Source organism: Carlito syrichta, unplaced genomic scaffold (genome assembly GCF_000164805.1).
Source record: "Carlito syrichta isolate Samal-C Ts95f unplaced genomic scaffold, Tarsius_syrichta-2.0.1 Scaffold303456, whole genome shotgun sequence".
Taxonomy (NCBI): domain Eukaryota; kingdom Metazoa; phylum Chordata; class Mammalia; order Primates; family Tarsiidae; genus Carlito; species Carlito syrichta.
Genome location: NW_007247552.1, coordinates 88,291 through 110,558, shown reverse-complemented (window position 1 = coordinate 110,558; position 22,268 = coordinate 88,291). Strand labels below are relative to the sequence as shown.

The 22,268-nt window shown below is 31.9% G+C and overlaps 1 protein-coding gene across 1 annotated transcript in view; it reads left to right on the top strand.

Annotated features, from left to right (window-relative positions):
* Nucleotides 1-22,268, top strand: part of CFAP47 (cilia and flagella associated protein 47) — a gene marked incomplete at its 3' end in the record, with an annotated part of 181,213 nt that overhangs the window by 75,773 nt on the left and 83,172 nt on the right. Inside the window, exons 19-22 of the mRNA XM_008058584.2 lie at nucleotides 566-643; nucleotides 3,657-3,801; nucleotides 5,075-5,169; nucleotides 18,814-18,949. Of these exons, the coding sequence (XP_008056775.2) occupies nucleotides 566-643; nucleotides 3,657-3,801; nucleotides 5,075-5,169; nucleotides 18,814-18,949 (454 nt within the window). The remainder of the gene's footprint in view (nucleotides 1-565; nucleotides 644-3,656; nucleotides 3,802-5,074; nucleotides 5,170-18,813; nucleotides 18,950-22,268) is intronic.

Sequence of the window (22,268 nt, the reverse complement as noted above, 5' to 3'; positions counted from 1 at the left end):
CCCGCGGACTCAGGCAATCCACTCACCTCAGCCTCCCAAAGGCGCGGGATTACAGGCTGAGCCACCAAGCCCGGCAAATCTTACTTTTTTAAACAGTATAATAGAATGAGATTTATGCATTCATTCATCAAACATTCACATTATGCACCAGTCTCTGTTGTAACTGCTGAGGGTGAGAAGATGTACAAGATAACCAAGGTCCTTGATGTCACAGAGCTTACAGTCTGGTGGGGGAACACAAACAAGTCAATAAATAATTAAAATATAGCATACTAAGTGCTGTGATAAAGAAATGCAGCAGACTAAGGGAGCATACCAGTGAAGTAGACAACTCAGGCTTAAATTATCAAAGAGCTTCCTAAGGAAAGGTACATTGAAAAGATACCTGAAGTTAAGAAAAACAGAAAAGAAAATGTGATGACAACTGCCAGAATAACTCTTGTACATGTATAATATGTTGCTATTATTTAAATTATTATATATTGTGTAAATGCCAGATGATACTTCAACATATAATTATATTTTAATGTGGTTTTTACAAAACTGTATATTTCTTTTAAATAAGATTGCTATTCGTCATGCAAATGTCATAGACCTTAGGATTGGTGGATCTATTGAGATTGCTGATGTTGAAATCAATCCGGTGAGTATGTTACTTATTTGTGTGAGCAAACTATGCGTGGTAATTTTTATTTGTTATATGCTCCAGTCATCCCATTTATGTTTTAAGATGTCTTACTATGTATTAATATTTTTATTTAAAAATTGCTACATGTAAAATTAAAAATTGATAAAAATTAATACATGGCATATACATGGATGTGCTGAAACAGAATACTGAGTGAAAGTTTAAGGATTCTACCTGAACGTAAGTATCAAAACACTGCCAATATCATTCATATCATCTGTAGGCTTCATCATGAAGTTGTTCCTTAAAAGAGATAATCACTTGCCTGTAATGATACTATATGTGGATAAAGGCCTTAGCCATTGATTATCTAGCTTAGTTTGCTTATTTTTGAGCTTTTTAACAAAAATGCACTGTTTGTAGCCTTTTGTAAGTTACTAATGATTAAATATTGTGTTTCCAACACTCATTTAATTTGTGTGTAACTTTAAGTTATTCATTGCTGCTACCGCATAATAGTTATTTGTGTAGACATACTATAATCTATATACTCATTCCTTTGTCCATCAAAATAGGTGTTTCTGTTTGTTGTTGTTGTTGTTAATGCAAGCACTGTAGCTGTGAACATTTATATGTATATTTTCTGAGGTACTTATAAAAGAGGTTCTCTAAGAACAAAGTTCCTGAGACATAGAGCTATGTGCACATTTTACTTCACAAGATAATATCTAAAATGTCTTCTGTAGTTTCCATTGTCCCATATTCCATTGCACTACAAGTTGTATTGTTAGATTAATTTTTGCCAATCTATTGAGTATAAAATGATACCTCACTATGGTCTTGATTTGCATTTTCCAAACTATAGTCACATTTATTTTTTGAATGAAATTTTGTTCTACAATTGATAGTGTGTGTGTGCCCATACACACACACACACACACACACACACACACACACACACATACACACACACACTTTTTAAAATTCTGGTCAGCCCTCCAGGAATTAATTCTGGTCTCTTCTGCCCAAAGAAACTGTCCCTGATTTTTCAAAGCAGGTCCCCTTCATTATGATATTTATTTATTTATTTATTTATTTATTTTTTGAGTTGGAGTCTTACTCTGTCGCCCAGACTAGAGTGCAGTGGCCGCTCCCGGCCATCGCAGCCCAGGCCTGCTGGGCTCTGGCGATCCTTCCGCCTCAGCCTTCCGAGTAGCCGGAATTACAGGCATGCGCTACCACGCCCGGCTGATTTTTTGATTTATTGTAGAGATGAGGTCTCATTGCCCAGGCGGGTCTCGAACTCGCATGCTCAGTCAATCCACTCACCTCAGCCTCCCAAAGGCGCGGGATTACAGGCTGAGCCACCGAGCCTGGCTCATTATTATATTTATATGCATGTAACAAAATTGCACTTGTACTCTCTACATTAATGCAAATAATAAAAAATAATATTCTAGCATTACCAGGTATTTTCAGCAAAATATTTATTAACTATACAGTAGGGCTACAGATGGTATTTACCATGCATCTTAATAACAATTAATAAATTTTATTCAAGCTGGGCACAGTGGCTCATGCCTGTAATCCCTGCACTTTGGGAGGAGGAGGCAAGAGAATTGCCTGGGCCCATGGGTTTGAGACCAGTCTGGGCAACTTGGAGAGACCTTGTCTCTACAATAAATCAATCAATCAGCCGGACATGGTAGTGCATGTCTGTGGTTCCATGGAAGGCTGAGGCAGAAGGATCACCTGAGCCTAGCAAGTTGAGGCTACGGTGGCTGTGAGCATGCCACTGCACTCCAGCCTGGATGACACAGTGAGACTCTGACTCAAAAAAAAAAAAAAAAGAAGAAGAAGAAGAAGAAATTTAACTCAAATGAACATGTAAGCAAGACCAGAATGGGATAAGGGGAGTTATTGTTTTAACATATTACAAAGCATCACACTTTCATTGCCCATTTGGTTTTTAAAATTTCATATATAGAACTGGGTTGATACTTTAAGCAAAACAAATAGTAGCGACCTTAATACAATATCTTTCTCAGTCTTAGAATACTATTGCCTCAATCCCCTTTTAATGTGATACTTAATTCTTTTACTAAGAAACTCTGGTGTATCTATAGTAACTCTACCACAAGGAAATATCCTAGAGTTTTGTGGTATAGGCACATGTCTGGCTTATGAGATAGGGTTCAGATACTTTCAATAAACATTACGTATATATTTAAGGTTGGTGTCAGATAAAATGCTAGGGATGCAAAAATGAATCAGGCTTAGCATCCAGTAGAAGATACAATAAGTAAATAAATCAAAGGACTATGTAATATCATAATATATTTAAATATAAGGAATAGAAGTAGTCCTAAGCACAGTGTGATTAATTATGATATATCCTACTGGGGTTTGAATGATGCATAATATTGTATGAGGCAGTTGCAAGTTAGGGAAGAGCCTTCCTGACAGAAGGAACACCATGATAAAGATGCAAAAGGGAGAAGCATCAGGTAGTGGTTGGCAATGACAAGTCATGCAGTTTGTTGAAATGACAAGTCATGCAGTTATAGGGTGAGAGTAGAGATAGTTGAGGCTGACATGAAGCAGGGGAAGCTCATGGTGAGCTTTTCAAGCCCTGCTAATGAGCTTAAACATTGTCCTATAAATGGTGGAAAAGCATCAAATTTTAAGACAGGAAGTGATGTGTTCAAATTCTTAATTAGTTTAATTGTGGCTTTGTTACCAAGGGGAGAATTTGAGAAAGTCAAAATCTGGAAGTTAAATGAAAAGTGACGAGTATCTAATTTCAGTTGCAATAAAGGTAAGATGTGAAGAACAAAGAAGAATCAATGGGATTTGGTAACTTACTACGTATAGGAGGCAAAGAAGAGGAAGGAAAATGTGACCAATTTTTATAGAGTTTGATTTTGTAGTTAATAACTTCCTTGACAAACATTACAGTATATTTTAGCTTACATTTTTTGTAAACTCTTATTCTACTTTTTAATTATTACTTCTTTTAAAATTTTAGGATGTATTTAAGTTCAGTGGCACCTATGTTGATTCCACCCAGATTATTCCATTTGTAATAAAAAACAAAGGTATAACACGTGCCAGAGTACAGTTTAATCTAAAAGACTTTCCAGGTTTTTCAGTGGATCTTAAAGACAAATCAGGTACATATTTGATACTATAATTGTATTAATGTAGAAGCAAAACAGTTTTAAATTCCTCCAGGGTATAAATGTCAAAAATAACTTAAGAACAGTTATTCGTAAATGTTTTAAATTACCCAATACACGTTTTTCTTATATTCTGTAACTCATCATTGCTTTATTGCTAGAAATATATCAATATTAATATCAGAACATTTAAATTATTCATGACATATATCTGTGCTTGTTAGTTGGCTTAATATGGTAAGTTTTGTGTTATATATGAGTATGTACCATAAAGGAAAATAAAAATCTTAATCATTAGATTTAATTGCTCAAGAATTTTAGGCAAATGTCTTTGGAGAACTCTCTTTAAATGTTTACTCAGGTGTTAGATATTGTTTACGTTAAATTAGGTTTAAATAAAATATGTATCTTACTAAATCTGTTTTACCTGTTTACTCCAGGGGTTGAGAAACTAAGGCTCATGGGCCAAATCTGACCTGACACTTGTTTTTATAAATAAAATTTTATTACAACACAGACAGACCTATTTGTGTGTATACTGCATATGGTTGCTTTTATGCTATAATGGCAGAGTTGAATAGTTGTTATAGAAATCATATGACCCACAAAGCTCAAAATATTTGCTATCTGGATCCCTACAAATAACGTTTCCCAATCATTGGTTTAGTCATCTCTTTTTAAATAAATTGCTTTTTGAATCCCAATTATAAACAAGACAGTACATTTTGAGTCTATGAAGATAAATAAGACATCTTACATGTCCTCAAGACGTGAATAGTAAGTATATCAGTGAGGTGATGGATATGTGTTTGCATTTTTTGTAGACTCTTTGAGGTATCAGAGGAGGTCTGGGTCTTCTGTGCTCCATCTTTACTGGAAAGAGAGTCCCCAGCTATTTTGGGACCTAAACTTCACTCAATTACTTGACATTGCCCTTTATTTCTTTTCACATTTATCTGAGTATGACTATAATATGCTTCTTGAACTTTGGAGTTGTTTTTTGAAACGATTTTATTGTCTCAGTTTAGCTGACTGAATATATATTTGTTCCATGTTTGGATGTAAGTTTTGCTGATTAGAATCTTGATATTAAGAACAATTCTTTACCCAGGATCCTTACGCATCATTTCTCAGATATTTTAATAAATTCTTTTTTATTGTTATGAATATATTGATGAGTTTTCTCAAAGTTCACATTTCTACATTAAATAATGATTATAGCTAAGTATCTGACTCTACTTTGTGTCTACTTTTTTGTGTCTTATAGGGGAATTCACAGACCCTGCAGTTCCTGATATACATTCCTTGGAGTTAGATGAAAATACGTCTCTGGAATGTGGCATAGCATTTTCTCCCAAAGAAGTAAGTATAGCTTTCTATTTCTTATATTACTGGGGAGTAGTAGAATTTGAGTAATCCTAACCAAGAACCTATCATAGATCACCTAAGTTCTGTCTGTAGAAGGTCTTTTTCTAACTTGTGAGCATGCCTGGGTATACCCTTTCATTCAGTCAAATAATTGCTAGAGGTTCTGTTACTTGCTTGCAGGGTACCTCAAGAGGAGCAGAGGACACACACAGGGGACCTGTGATATGTGGTCTTTCTTATGCTATCTAGAAAATTCAAGATATGACATATTGTGAAGGAAAGAGAAGTTTAAGCTAACTAAAATATCACATATTCTAGCCATCTTGAACTTTGTATTAATACTTATGATTGAGTGGCATATGCATAATGTTCATGGAATCACTACCTGAAATTACCATAGGCATGCTGTTAAGATTTAAGAGGAGTTGTTATGATACTAATTCGGTTTATATTGCCCCCTTGATATTTAGTGAGTAAAAACAGCCACAACAAATGAACAAACAAAACCTTTCTTAGAATGTGCTTAGGAGACAGGGGTACTACTAGTCGAGTTTCAGAAGCCCATATGCTTCTGCTTTATAAATTCTATAACAAATGCCAAAGAAAGAGCTTCTCTCTACCCATTATATGGAAAGGCATGTTACTGAATCCTTCCAAACAAGAATCAAATCTCTATGTGGTAATCAGAGTATAAAAGTCATATGTCAAAACTTTAAAGAAAATGTTCTAGCATAGCTATATTGATGCTTTCTGTTCAATAGGTATAGAATAGAATTAAATGAAAGTAAATAACACTATAAAACTGTATTGACTGCTACTAAGTACTATTTTTAATAATCCAATTTTTAGTAACACTAATTTACTGAGAATAAAATCTTATTTTAGGAACAATAATAACTATTATCCAGCTTTCTTGAGAAAAGAAATAAAGAAGTTTGAGGACAGGTTCAGATGTTAGAAAATAATATAAATTAATTTTGTCATTCTTAAGCACAATACTTCAGTTGTAATGTTTTGTAGGTTTTGTGTACATATGATCCACATAAAGTGATATTGTCTGCAGTATTTATTCCTGTGTCTGTTCCATTTGGAACAAGCACAGTGGAAGAGGTAGCAAAGGTTACTTTTCTGACCTAAAAGCAAATGAAAATCCTTTTATCTTGCATACAACATTAAGTGTTCTCAGAAGCATGAGATACCATTCATATTCCACAGGTTTGGTGTGAAGTAATAATTTGTCCACCTTCATGAAAAGTGGTATATAGATAGATACAGTTTAACAAGGTTCTTGAAGAAAGTAGAGAACATCTTTGACTTTTTGAAAATCATCTTAAGAATATTTTTCATTGACCTAATTTAGGCTGTCAAACATTATCAGAATATAAATATTAGAATTTTCTTTTATCTTTTCAGTAAATAGTTTTGCAATGCTTGAAATATGGTAAAAGTATTATGATAGTTATTAAGAAATGCGTGAGCCACCATGCCCAGTTCTTCTTTTTTAAGTATGGAATGTTGGGGCATTGATTTGAAATCTTTCTCGTTTTTTTAAAATACAGGATTTGCAGCTGTGTATTTTCCTCTAAGCACTGTCTTGCCTTTTATCTTAAAAGTTTTGATATTTTTTCCATTGTTTCACACATCAAAATGTTCCTTAATTTCTCACCTAATTTATTTTTCATTCATTGGTTATTTAGGATGTTGTTTAATTTCCACCTATTTGTGAATTTATTGAATGTATTTTTGTTGTTGATTTTTAATATAATTCGATAGCACACTTTCATTTAAACAAATTTAGATAACACACTTTCATTTAAACAAATTTGCATTTATTGTGCTTTGTTTTAACACAATCTATGTGGGTTATATAGTTATGTTTAGGTAAATCTGAAACAGCTAAGAGTCAAAAATGATTACATCTGAATGTGTGTGCATGTTTGTGCACATGTGTGTAATGTTGAAAGGAAGGCAATGTTAATTATTTTTTAAATAAGCTTTGCAGAAGTATTTATTTCAAACAAATATTTGTACAATTTTAATTTTTATAAATCTCTAAATAAAAAGCAAAGCTATCTTCTTGTGGTAAGTTACTAATTTGAATCTTCAAGATAAATTGTTCTCCAATACAGTGCCTACATTTTTGCATGTGCATGTTAGTATGCAAAAACACATACACACACCCTTTCTAACAAGAAAAAAAAAACAAATTTTATACATTAACTTAATCTGTAAGTTTTTAAGTATGTTAAGACCAGGTTTATATTTTTTCTTAATTATATGTTGTGGTTTAATATTTTCATATAATTGAAATGTATGCAAAGGCATTTTACTTAAGGGGCACTGAAAATCAGAAAAAAAAATCCAATTTAAGTCTTTTCCATTACTTTTTTGAGATAATGTATGTGCAATATATTTTGACTTCCATTCACTATTAAAGACTGTCAGCAATTAAACACTTCTAAATCTATTTCTTAATGTTTAGATTGTGGTTGTTTAGTATTCTAAAATTTGACTGTAAAATTAAATTATATGTATTTACAGTTCTATAAAGTGCATAAAATTCTGAATCATTCTCCTCTGACTGGGCATTTTAAAGACAGATTTACTCAGTACGTTGGAGTGTAATTCAGTTTAACAATGAGAAGAACATATAAAATCCTGCAAAGACAGCACACTGTGAGAATTTGTTCCATAATTTGTGCCAACAAAGCAGATTGATTATCTGTTTTCCAGTCATTTCAGATGCTCACTGTATTTATAGCTAGGTGTAACTTGTCTACCTTTGTGTGTGTGTAAATGTAAATACCCAATGTATTGCTCACATGGTTGACCTATATAGCAGGAAAATGTGAAATCAGCAGTAAAAGATTGATTTATTGTTAGTTATAACCCTTTGTTTCCTACACCGAACCAGGTTTGTGCACAATAAAAAATATTAGTAAACTGCTTTTGTATTTGGCATTCTCAATTGAATTGATTTGTTTACTCTGTCACTCAAGTTCCTCCTTTTTTTGTGTGCCACTCACATGTTTTCTTGATCAGTGTATAGATTTGCATGTCTCTATATGTTAGCTACACGTGACTATTTAAATTTAAGTTTAAATTAATCAAAATTAGTCAAATAAAAATGTAGTTTCTTCATCACCACAATGCTCACATTTAAGTTCTTAGTATCCACACGTGGTCATTGTACAGTATAGAACATTTCCATTATGACAGAGTGTTGCATTGGACAACTGACTGATATAGATGTTTTTCCAATTATTACTCACTTTTCTTGCTGCTATGGCTCAGGTTCGGCCCTGTGGCACAGACTGGTTATCTGTAGTTCTCATCTCTGCTGCTCTATATTTTCCTTGCACTTTTGTCTTCCCTTTAGGCAATAGCCACACTTAGTTAAGACTTTCATAATGATTATTCTAGATTTATAGCCATTTCTTACAGGAAGCTAAGAATAATTTCTCAAGGATTGAGAAAAAAGGATATCTGAATGGTACCAGCTCCTTTTTGATTCATAAGCATTTTTGTCTACCAACACTGGACTAGATACTGAAATTATTTTTTCATTAGAATATTTTTTCACTTTGATGTATTCCTTTCTTTGAATTGCAGTGTCTTAGAACCTACAATGGCACACATCACAAATCTGTCAAAATTTCCTTTTTTTAGTGATTACCTTGGTGGTTTCATAATGATAGGATTGATCTTTATATGTCACTTAGTTTTTGTGTGAAAGGCAAAATTTGTATTTTTACAGTTTTGTTGAGGGAATAAGACTTCCATGGGTGAAGAAGTCATGGAACTTCTTAAGTTTACTTCTGTGTAATTATAGAGCTGCCTTGGATAAAAACATATTTTATGCAAATTGTGTGTGAAGATGTGAGTTAAGAGAAAGCAAGTTCACTATACTTTTTCCAACTATACATAATTGGTCATCAGAGAAGGCAAGGATTAATCCTCAGCCTTGTTATTTCAAAACACAATGTTTTAGAGAATGTGTGTGTTGTGGGAGGGAGAAAATCTTCATATTTAAAATGAAAGAGACAGTTAAATGCTGAGGTGAGTACATTTAATTATCTTGATAATTACCAACATCATTAACAACATCAGACATTCTTAAATAAAACCCTCAGGCAGACTCTGTGTTAAACCACTCTCATAACTCCAGTTTCCCAATCTATCACCCCTGACTTTGAGACCCAATACTAGACTTAATGACAGTGATGACTCAATACCCAATAGCTGTCAAAACTCAATCCATCAAGACTCAGAGTACTCTATTTCAGTCATTCCAAGTTGAGCTCCCCATGAATAGATTATCATCTTTGTCATATCTGGTACCCCTCACACAGAAAGAGAGAGCTTTCGTTTCCTCTCTTTCTGCTCCCTAGTCCATAAGTCCTCTGTAGTTTTCTGAGTTTCCTCTCCCTTCATGATTTCTTCTTATTAGGAGCACGACTATCTTAAGGGCATTGTTTTTTCTGTTGTGTTTCTTATGGATTTTGGTGTGGGTCTGGAAGGAATCCTTTCTGGAAGACTTACTCCCTAAATTGTTTTTTTCTAAATGATCCTTATCTGTTTACTAATGGCTACTTCTTTTAACTTTGTATTGTGAGTTTATCAGTGCCCCTACTAAAATTGTTTATGTATATACTCTTGGTCACTACCAGCAACTTCATAGTACAACCTTCACCTTGCTCCTCTCATTTTCTGAGTGATTTTCAGTATCTATGCAGAGGTTCATCCAGAACCCCTGCATCTTAGTTCCATTTTTTGTGGGGGGACAGAGTCTCACTCTGTCATCCAGGTTGGAGTGAGGTAGTGGAGCTCACTGCAGCCTCAAACACCTGAACTCAAGCAATCTTCCCGATTTAGCTTCCTGAGTAGCTGAAACTACAGGCACATGCCACCACACCTAGGTAATTAAAAAAAAAAATCTGTACAGACTGGGTTTCACTTTGTTGCCCATGCTGGTCTTCAAATTCTTCGACTCAAGCAACCCTCCAGTCTCAGTTTCCCAAAGCACTGGGATTATAGATGTGACCCATCACACCTGGCCCTCTTAGTTCCTTGTCTTCACATTTCTATTGATGTTTTCCTCCAAGTCCCTTGGCTACTTCCATTAAAAACCCATCTCTGTGCAGCAGATGAGAACGACAGTTTGGGAAACATACATTTTGACATTATACGACTTTAAAATATGAGTCCATATCATATTTTAAAACCCTTAAAAATAAAATAGTAGCCTAAAAGTAATATAGGTAATATTAAAACACAACCTGATAAAAAGTATTGATTTATATCAATACTCAGATTAAGAAAAAAACTCAGATGAATCAGATTAAAAAATAGAAATGAGACACAAAATATAACTAGTTGCTGATAACTGTATAGTAAATAAATTTTAGGGAAAATAAGATCAAGCAAAGTTTATGGGTTTTTTTAGGTTTAAAATTCCAAAGTAGGTTATATTTGTACATGAAATATTACATCTTTATGCAATTTCCCTCTTGGCGTTTGTGTGCTGGTGCCACTGCAAAAATAGATTATCATAGGATTGAGTTGCTTGCTCTATTTTGTCAAAAGAAATGAAACCTCCACTAAAATAACACATGCTGCACTATTTTGTGCTTTATAATTCTGTTATGAGAACAGACTGTTTACTTAAGATTCTATGACAGGAGATGAAATTGGCAGTGGTAGAGTCAGCTAACGTTAAATAAAAACAAAATGAAATCCCATGTTTTGCCTATTAGGGCAATACAAATGACTAGAGCTGAACATATATCCTTTATATTATTTAGCTCTTCATTTTATTTACATTTTTTTCAGATTGTCAACACAGGTTTTTTGAGCATAGCACAGCACTAGATATATATACCTCTGAAGCAAGTAATGTTTGTTGTCATAATCCTGGAGTTTTTTGTTATTTTCCCACATGTAAAACATTCACATTCTTGCTTACTTTTCACCTCCCACCTCTAGAAACTTACCATAGAGCAACAGTTACAGGGCGGATAATTTTTAAAGTATTTTAAACATAATGTTAGGTTTTAATTTTTAAAAAATAAGAAATAACTGAGTCACTAGAAAAAAATGAATTTTGATCTTTAATTATTTATAATTTAGTCTGAAATGTTATGAGAACCTCCTGGTACATATGTCAACACTTCATTTGCATTTTCAGCTCTTCTATAAATTAATTTTATTTTTTATCAAATTAAATTTGTAATAAATTTCATAATTTAATTTTCAGAATTGAGATTTGGATCTAGAACAACTTGTAGATCCTACATATACATAAATTTGTAATAAATTTTATAATTTAATTTTCAGAATTGAGATTTGGATCTGGAACAACTTGTAGATCCTACATATACACTGTTTTTCTGGTTCCTAAATTTGTAATTGATGACCTCAGGTTGAGAAAGGAAATCATCAGTTAGATTCCAATTACTTATACCATTTCAATTTTTCAAATAAGCTATGTTTGTCAGAACAATCCATCTAAAAGAGGGGACTTTTCAGTCGAAGGAATAGTTAAGCTGTTTAATCTCAATAAATAGAATAATTTCAAATGAGACCTCATATTCACCCCTAATACAATACAGAATCTCTCAATCACTTTTAAAAAATTAGCTCCTTTTTTTTTTAAATTTCTCTCTTTTTTATTATTTGATAATCTCAAGGTAGTTACCTAGAGAGTTCTTGGAAACCTCTGACTGGCCTCTCTTTTCTTTATGCTCTTTCTTTTTAAAATAATTTATTAAGATTAATTGTATATAATATAAAATTAACCAAAGTAAACAATTTATTGGAATGTAATACATTTGCAATGTGGTGCTACTATCTTTCTATCCAGCTTTAAATATTTATATCACTCCAAAGTAAAATCTGTTACCCATTTAGCAGTTTTTTCCCATTCCCTTTCCCTTAGCCTCTGGCAGCTACTAATCTGCATTTGGTCTCTATGTATTTATATCTTCTGGGTATTTTATATAAATGGAATTATGCAATATGTGACCATTTGTGTCTGGATTTCTTCATTTAACATAATGTTTTGGATTTTCGTTTTTGTTGTGGTAAAAAAAAACACATATAAAATTTGCCATTTTAGCTATCTTCAAGTGTATGGTTCAGTAGCATTAAGTACATTCACATTGTGAAGCAGGTCTCCAGAACTTGTTCATCTTGCAAATATGAAACTCTATGCCATTAATAAATTTTAAAAGAACTCTCTATTGTCTCTCTTCCCTCGGCCTCTAATAACTACCATTCCACATTTTGTTTCTATGAATCTGACCACTTTGAGTACCTTATGTCATTGGAATCACACAGGACATATCTTTTTGGGACTTCATTATTTCACTTAGTATAATGCTCTTAAGGATCACTTATGTTGTAGCATGTGATAGAATTTTCTTCATTTTTAAGACTGAATAATATTCCATATATTGCATGCTTCTTTTTATTAAATTTTTTATTACATATCACTTTGTGTTTATCCATGCATCCATCAATGGCTATTTAAGTTAATTTTACCTCTTGGCTATTGTGAATATTACTGCTATGAAGACAGATGTGCAAATATGTATTTCAAACTTTTAGATATACTAGTAAGTGAGATTACTGAATCATATGACAGTTCTACTTTCAAGTTATTGAGAAGCTGCCACACTGTTTTCTATAGTGATTGTACCATTTCACAATCCCAGCAACAGTGCACAAGGGTTCCAGTTTCTTCACATCTTCACAAACACTATTGATATTTTCTGATATTTTAAAAATATTTGCCACCCCATAGGTTGGGGATGATAGTGCATTGTGGTTAGTGATATGGAACATCATTTTATATATTTGTTGGTCATTTGTATAAATATTTTGGAGAAACGTCTATTTAAGACTTTTGCCCATTTTTAAAAATTGAGTTACATCTTGCAGAAGTTCTTTATATATTCTGAGTCTTAACCCCTTATCAGATATGCAATTATTTAGCAGCATTTTGTAGGTTGCCTTTTACCTCTGCTTATTGTGTCTTTTGATATGCAAAAGTTTTTCATGCATTATAGTCCTGTTTGTTTATTTTTGCTTTTGTTTACCTAGTCTGATGTCATGAGGTTTTTCCCCTATGCTCTATTTTGGGAGTTTTATTGTTTCAAGTTCTTACATTTAGGTCTCGTGTCTATTTTGATTTAATTTTTGTATATGGCATAATATAAGAGTCTGATTAGTTAGTTTGCATGTGAATATATGCTTTTATCAATAAAGAGATTGTCTTTTCCCCATTAAGTGGCTATGACTCCCTTGTTGAAAATCATATAACCATATATGTGAAGGTTTTTTCCTAGCTTGTCTATTCTATTTGTCTATTTGTTTTTATTTTTGAAAGTGCCACACTTTCTTGATTATTATTAGCTTTGTAATATGTCTTCAAACCAGGGAGTATAATTCTTCCAACTTTGTTTTACTTTTTCTTAAGTATTTTGGCTATTAGGATCTTTAGTAGTCTGTTTTGCATTGTTATAAAGAAATACCAGTGAGGTTGGGTAATTTATTTTTTAAAAAAAGATTTAATTGACTCACAGTTCTGCATGGCATTGGCATCTGCTTCTGGTAAGGCCTCAGAAATCATGATGGAAGGCAAAGGAAGAGCAGGGATGCCATATGGTGACAGAGAAAGCAAGAGAGATAAGCAGTGGTGCCAGGCTGTTTTAAGTAATCAGTTCTTGAGTGAACTAATAAAGTAAGAACTTACTACCACGAGACCAGCACTGAGCCATTCATAAGGAATCTACCCCTATGTTTTAGTTATCTTCTATTAGACCCCATCTCTAACACTGAAAAGAACATTTCAACATGAGATTTGGAGAGGACAACAATACAAACCATATGAGGGTCCCTGTTGAATCTGTAGATTATTTTGAATAGTATGACTGTCTTAAACCATATTAAATCTTCTAATTAATAAATATAGAATGTCATTCCATTCCATTTATTTGTGTATTCTTTAATTTCTTTCATCAGTGTTTTGTAATTTACAATGTACAGTGTTTAGCTTCCTTGGTTAAGTTTATTTATAAGTATTTTATTTTTTAATGTTATTTTACATGGAACTGTTACCTTTTCCCCTTTGGGATTATTTATTTGTATTATATAGAAACATAGCAGATTTATATCTATGTTAATTTTGCCTTATACAAATTTTTAAAGTTCATTTATTAGCTACAACTTTTTTGTTTGTGTGTGGAATCTTTGGAATCTCTTTATCCATTCAACTAATATATGTGTTTTAATTGGGAAGTTTAACCCATTTACATTTAAAGTAATTATTGATAAATTTCACTTGATTGTACTTTATGACTCATTCCTGGAATGTAAAGATGGTTCAACATATGCAAATCAATAAACATGATACACCGAATGCAGAATTCAAGATAAATATCACATATTTCAACAGATGCAGAAAAAGCACTTGACAAAAGTCAAGTCCTTACATAATAAAAATGCCTAACAAACTAGGCATAGTAGGTATATACCATAACTAAATAAAGACCATCTTTGACACACTTACAACTAACATTCTCATGGTGAAAAAATAGAAGCTTTTCTTTTAAGATCAAGAATAAAATCAGGATTTTTACTCTCACTACTTCTTTTGAACATAGTACTAAAATTCCTAGCCAGAATGATTAGGCAGGACACAAAATAAAAGAAATTTAAGTTAGAAGGGAAGAAGTGAAATTGTTTCTATATTCAGTTGACATAATTTTATATGTAGATAACCCTAACGATTCCACAAAATAACTGCAAGAACTATTAAACAAATTCAGTAAAGTTTCAATATACAAAATCAACATTCAATTGCATTTCTATGTACTAACAATTAACCATCTAAAGAGAAAATTAAGAAACAGCGTTATTTACAATAACATGAAGAAGAATAAAATCCTTAGGAATAAACATAACCAAAAAGGCAAAAATCTTAAACACTGAAAGCTACAAAACATTGATGAAATAAAGGAAACACAAATAAATGGAAAAACATCCTGTGTTCATGGATTGGAATACTTAAAAATCATCAAAATGTTCATACTACTCAAAATAATTTACAGATTCAATGCTATCTCCATCAAAGTACAAATGAATTGGTGTAGATCTGTTTATATTTTCTATTTCTTCCTGAATCAGTTTTCTTATTTGTATTGTATACGAATCTGTCCATTTCATTTAGGTTATCTGATGTATTGGTGTACAATTATTCATTGTATTGTCTTCGAATTTGTGCTTTTTTATATGGTTGATAGTAATGTCTATAATCTCTTTTCTGATTTTAGTTGCTTATATCTTCTCTCTTTTTTTGTCTTTCAGACTATCTTAAAGTTTTGTCATTTTTTTTTCTTTTCAAATATCCATCTTTTGGTTTTGCTAATTTTTATGATTTCTATCCTTTTGTTGATATTTTAATTTTTTGCATACATCATTTTCATTATTTCCTTTTGTTCTTTCCTATGGTTTCCTTTAGTTCATGAGCTTATTTAAAATCATGCATTTTAAGTCTTTGTCTAGTAAGCCCTATGTCTAGATTTCCTCTACTATCATTTCTGTTGATTTATTTTTTCTAGTTTCATTGTAAGCTTTATTGTTATTATTTTTTGTTTGTTTTTGAAAACTGGACATTTAATATTGTAAGGTAGCAACTCTGGAAATCATTTTATTCTTCTGTTTCTGGGTTTGCTCTTCTTGAGTGTTGAAGACTGCTGTAATTTATTTGTTAACTGACTTTTTAAAACTATTTTTTTGTAAAGAATGCATTCTTTGTTGTGTGTAGTTACTAAAGTGTCTGTTCCTTTAACTGGTGTTCAATAGTGTCTTGAGACAGATTTTCTTGAAAGTCAGGAACTAAATAAATCAGACACACAAAAAAAACATCTATCCTAGTCTTTTTGGATTTACTCTATGCTGAGGCAATATCTCAGCAGTTAACTAGCCTTTCTTCCTGCTTGCATTTAGCCTGGCATTAGATATAGGTCAAAGCTTTGCATCTTCCCATGTATTTTCTGAGCATATGTCCCATCCCAAGCATGCTTAAAGCTTTCTAAGTGCTCTGGTACATATACTTGCGTTTAAATGTCCTAATTTCCCAAAAAAACTTTCTCCCTGACTTTTCTTTCCAAGATTTAGGTTGTGCTTGCTTGTCTCAACTATAATATTTTGTCAGTCAGCTTTGTGTTTCTTGCTTATCTTATAGTAATTTTGAGCAATGCCCTCTGCTTTTCTGCCTTGAATGAGTTCAAAGTTAGGCAAAACAAAGACAAACTCCTTACAATCAATCCCTCAGGTATCCCTAAAGCAAGTTAGAACAGAAAAACATAAACGTTTGTGAATTATTAAGTCTGTTCTGCTCCATCTGAAGCAAGTACCGGGGTCCCTCACAAAAAATGCTGGCTATCTTCTTTAATACCACCTTGGAGTCAGAGAGGGAATGGAGCAAAGGCAAGTTAAAGTGCTTTATTGTTTTTTAGTGGACTTTGGCTTGATTCAGTGTTCACTTGATGGCTGTAAACCTTTGACTATTTTCCAGAGTTTTGACAACATTGCTTTTGATCGCTTTTGCTTGTTTTTTGATGTTTCTGTGATAGGCTGAGTATTTGGAGCTGCCTGTCTATTTGGCCAACATTACCCTTTTTAACTTTGATATGGACCCCAGACATCAAAGTTTACTCTTTTTCTTCTCCATGGAGCAAATTTTTTGTGCTTTCATCAAGGCTGAACCACAGATTATTTATTTAGAAATGAGGAGCTAGTGCTATATAATTGCCAAATTTTCATTTAGCTCTGAGTATTCATTCTTTTGTCATTCACCTGAATAGGTACCTACATTGTCAATTTATTTTGGATTTTAAGGCCAAATGTGTAAAAAATCAGTGCTAAGGAATTAGCTTTACCTTTTTTTTAATTTCATATTTTAAAAATGTGTGTATAAAGTCTCTGTATGGTATATGATTGTTAACAACATCTATATAGTTATGTGACAAATACAAAATTAATATAGAAAAGTGTTGGATCACCTTCTCTGAATGTTTCTTGTGTGAGTTTGTAGTCAACCCCTCCCCAACCTCCAATCCACGATAAAGACAAATCTAATTTTGTCCCCATATTGTACCTTTTCCAGAATGTCATATAAATGAAATTATAAGGTATATTGCCTTTTCAGTGTGGCTTCTCTCACTTGACATAATGCATTTGAGATTCATCCATATTATTGCATTTAACAGCATTTCATTCTTTTTTGTTGAGAAGTATTCTATTATACGGATTTACCAAAGTTATATACCTATTTATCATTTGGTGGACATCTGGATTGTTTTCAGTTTTTGGCAATTATGAATAAAACTACTATAAACATCTGAATAGTGCTCACATGTTATTTTTGTTTAAGCAATTGTGATAGGTGGGAAGTAATATCTCAGGTGGTTTCAACTGACACTTTCCTAATGTCTAATAATGTGAAATATTTTTTCCTGTGCTAATGTGTTATCTGTATATCATCTTTTCTAAAGTGCATTTTCAAATCTTTTATCAAGTTTTATTTTACTTAATTGTTTGAATTGCTCTTTGGCTGGGCACAGTGGCTCACACATGTAATCCCAGCGCTTTGGAAGGCCGAGGCAAGAGGATTGCCTGAGCCCAGGGGCTTGAGACTAGCCTGGACAACTTGTTGAGACATTGTCTCTACAATAACCCAAAAAATTAGCTGGGTAAGATGACGTGAAACTGTGTTTCCAGCCACTTGGAAGACTGAGGTGGAAAGTTAGCCTGAGCCCAGCAGGTCAAAATTGCAATGGCTATGAGTATGTCACTGTACTCCAGCCTGGGTGGAAGAGTTAAATTCCAACTCAAAAAGAAAAGAAAAACAAAGAAAGAAAAGAAAAAATGACTAAATTGATCTTTTAGTGTTCTTTATATATTTTATATACAAGCTAGATTTCTTGTGAGAAATGTGTTTCTGGCTTATAATTTTATTTTCTTAACAGTGTTTTTAAAAAAAACAGACTTTTAAAATTTTGTATATAGTACAATTAAATCTTTTTTCTTTCTTCTATAGATGGTTATATTGGTATTGTATTTAGAAAATATTTGATTACCCAAGGATTGCAAGGATTTTTCTTCCATATTTTTCCCCAAAATTTATAGCTTTAGTATTTACATTTAGATTTTTGGTTCACTTTGAATGAATAGGAGTTATTTTGAAATTTTTTTTTTACTTTTTAAAATTGTGAACTCATTAAAAATGAACCACCTTGTTTCAAAATGTATATATAGTTTCAGTGTCACAAGATCATGTTTTTAATTATTTTTATTTTTTTAAATTATTCTTTTTAATTGTAGAGACGAGGTCTCACGATATTGCCCAGGCTGGTCTCAAACCCGCGAGCTCTGGCAATCCTCTCACCTCAGTCTCCCAAAGTGTTGGGATTACAGGCTTGAGCCACCATGCCCGGCCATGATCACTTTATTTTTAACAACTGGTTGGTTTTTTTTTTTGTTGTTGTTGTTTTACCTGTTTTGCCAAATCAATAGTACCACATATTTCTCAAAGCAAAAAGTCACTATTATAGTGTATTTTTTATTTATCAGGTGGCAACATATGAATTCAACATTCAAGTTCAAATTAATTTCTTTGAAGCTTCAGAACTCTACACTAAATATTTGTCAAGTTCTTCGAATCCAAAGAAAACACCACTTATTCGACCTTGTTATGTTCAAGCTACTGGTATGTAATAAGAAAATGTCAATGGATGTGCGTGGATCAGAAATTTACTCTTGATCTTCTGAAAGTTAAAAGGCAGCATATGATATTTATTTTTCAATCATAAAAGTATTAGAAAGTAAAACTGTAATATGTTTTTTGAGTGTTTTTAAAATTATATCTATGAAATTGAATATTGGTTAAATAGCACAGGTATATGCAACTTGCTAGAAAATAGGAAAAAATTAAAAACAGGTCAATTTAGTACTTCATTTAATCAATTTTTAAATAATTAAGACAAGTAAACTACTAAAACAAAATGCACTGAAAATAAAATAATAACAATTTTATTTAAGGTAACATTTTTTTCAAAAAGATGGGTTATTAAAAGACCATGCATGAAAAGAAGAATAAGTATATCAAAACTTTGAATTATTTGGTGTATATTTATCTACTTACTTTCTCCAAATATTTAAGATTAAAAACTGATGTGCTCTGCAAATTGTAATTTTGAGAAACTTTACTTTCTATTACATGTGGTTAGGTATTTTTCATAAAATGTCAAAAAGTCTATATATTTTTATAGTTCTGATATTAAATTAGATTGTCATTAATTACAAAATAGTAGTATAATAATTAATAATTGCATTTGGCAGCTGGTAGGAGTGGTATCACTAAAATAGCATCTAGATTACCAATATTTGCTCCACTCTCATTTAAGGTCCAGAATTAGGAATGTCACAGCTAATATGAAGTCTCAATAAAGTTAAAGTTTTTTCTCTTGCTTTTTAAAACGTTTTTTTGAAAAGAAAATAACTGTTATGCAATTTTTTTTATGAATTAGGAGGATAACCTTTTAAAAATAAAGTGTACTTATTTGATAGCTAAAAATTAATAGAGAATTATAGAGGAAAACTTTAAAGACAAAGCTATCTGGAATGCCAATATTTAGAGAATTTTGATATCTTACTATTAATATTTTGATATCTTACTATTTTTGTTTTATACATTGCTCTTGGCAATTTAGTTTTTAATATGCTTGGGATCTTATGCTTATGTTATGTTGAAACTACCTCCGTTTAATCTTAATAGAAACTTTTACTCGGATGCTGTAGTCCTTTAATTTTATAAATTAACCCTGATAACTGTTGTCAAATATTTCATGAGGTAAGAGTATCTTCTAGATTATTTAAAATGTCCTCAGAAGCATTTAGCTTTATTTCTTTTACCTTCTTGTTAATATAAATATATTATAGTAGTGAACACTTTCGTGTATAATATTTTTTTCTGTTTAAAATGTTTTTGAAAAAAGAGATTCTCAGAATGGATTTATTAGTTCTGATGCATTTATATGTTAAAAATTCTTTATGAATTTTGTCAAAAGGCTTTTGTAAGAGCTGTACTATTTTACCTCCCTCTCAGTGTATACTATTAAAACAGTATTGAATTAAAGAAATTGGAGACCTTTCTATGTGGTTAAAAACAACATCATTTCAATTTTCTAAATTATTTATGTATTATATTTTAGATTCGGGCTCGTTCTGTCATGCTCACTGTAACCTAAAACTTTTGGGATCAGGCAATTCTCCTACCTTAGCCTCCTGAGTAGTTGGCATGCACTACCATATCTGACTAATTTTTAAATATTGTATAGAGAAGGGCTCTCATTATGTTATCCAGGCTGGCTCTGTGCTCCTGGTCTCAATCAATTCTCTTCTCTCGGCCTTTCCAAAGCACTGGGATTACAGACATTTGCCACTACACTCGGCCATTAATTTCTAATTTTCGATTGCTCATGAGGATAAAAATATCTTGTCTTGACTATTAATTATATATTTTTGTATAATTTATTTGTTAATATATTTCCCGTTTATCACTAAGGTTTTATATTTTCTGATAGATTTGAGTGGGCTCTCTTTATGTTATTTTCTTATATTTATTAAGACTGTTTTCCAAGACTTATTTCTCTTCAGTTTAATTCATTTTTCAATAGCGCTCTTTATTAACTTTATAGAAATCTAGCTCTCTTCCCTGTGATTTCCAACTTCATTTCAAAAATTAAAATGTTTTTCCTATTTAAAGGATTGGTAAAGATGTAATTCTAGGTGGGTTTTTTTTTTTCCTATTTTTAATGGCTTAAATATTGGTTATCAACTTATATAGTTAGTGAGTTATAACAGATATTATTGTACTTTCACAACCAGTTGAGATGCCAAAGGTGACTTAATTGTATCATATAGTTTAACTAAAATCAAAATTTACTAATGATTCAAGGGATACAAGTAAAATCTGGCATAGATGTAGCATTTCTTCCTGCAGAACCTAGGATCTGTCAGACACCCCTTTCAAATTGTCCTTTTCCCCCTCTAGAATTTTTTTTGGTTTTGAATTAGCATATGAGTTTTCAAATTTTTTATTCTATATATTTAAGACAGACAACATGATGTTTTGATGTATATATGGTATAGTGTAACAATTTCTACTCAAGCAAATAAACATGTCTATCATCTCACAATTACCTTGTTTTGTGACAAAATTATCTAAAATTTACTTTCTTAGGAAATTTTCAGTGTACAATACAATATCATTAGCAGTAGTCTCCATGCTGTACATTAGATCATTTTAAAGGACATTTGTAGAAATCCTCTTCTCAAAAACTTTGCCTTTTTTGGTGCTCCTCATTTTTGTATTATTAATAATTACATAGGTAGGAAATGCTTATATGGCAAGTTTTCACTCTTCACCAGCCTTGCTAATAAATTCATAAATTCCACATATTTTTGATAGGCCATCTAGACAGATAAGATATGTCAAGGGGTTTCTTTGTATAAGACATGTTCAATACCACTTCTGTTAACAAAAAGGACTGACAAATTCCATCATTTTATCAACTATTACCCAAGTAGAAGGGGCTAATTCACAAGACTGCTGTTATCTTTTTACTTAAAAATTATATGCATTCATTTTAAAATTAAAATAATGCAAACAAGGCTTATAACCCAGAACTGCAATCCATTATTCTTCTGCTATTTACAGTACATCCTGTACCATAGATGCAATGATTTTCCTCATAAGACACTATTTAATAGCAAGTGTTTTTGCTCACTTGCAACTCTAACTCACTTCTCCAATTTCCTAATATAATTATACCTTAAATTTTAATTAAAATTATATTCATAGTTTTAATTACTATAAAACCATATTGTTCATTTTAAAAAATTTATTTATTTATTAAAAAGATGTGGGATACAATTAAGGGTTAGATATATAAACACCGATCATGCAGGTACCCTTGTTGATGAGGTATGCCCCTCCCTCCCCTAGCAGTTTCCCTCAACTGCCA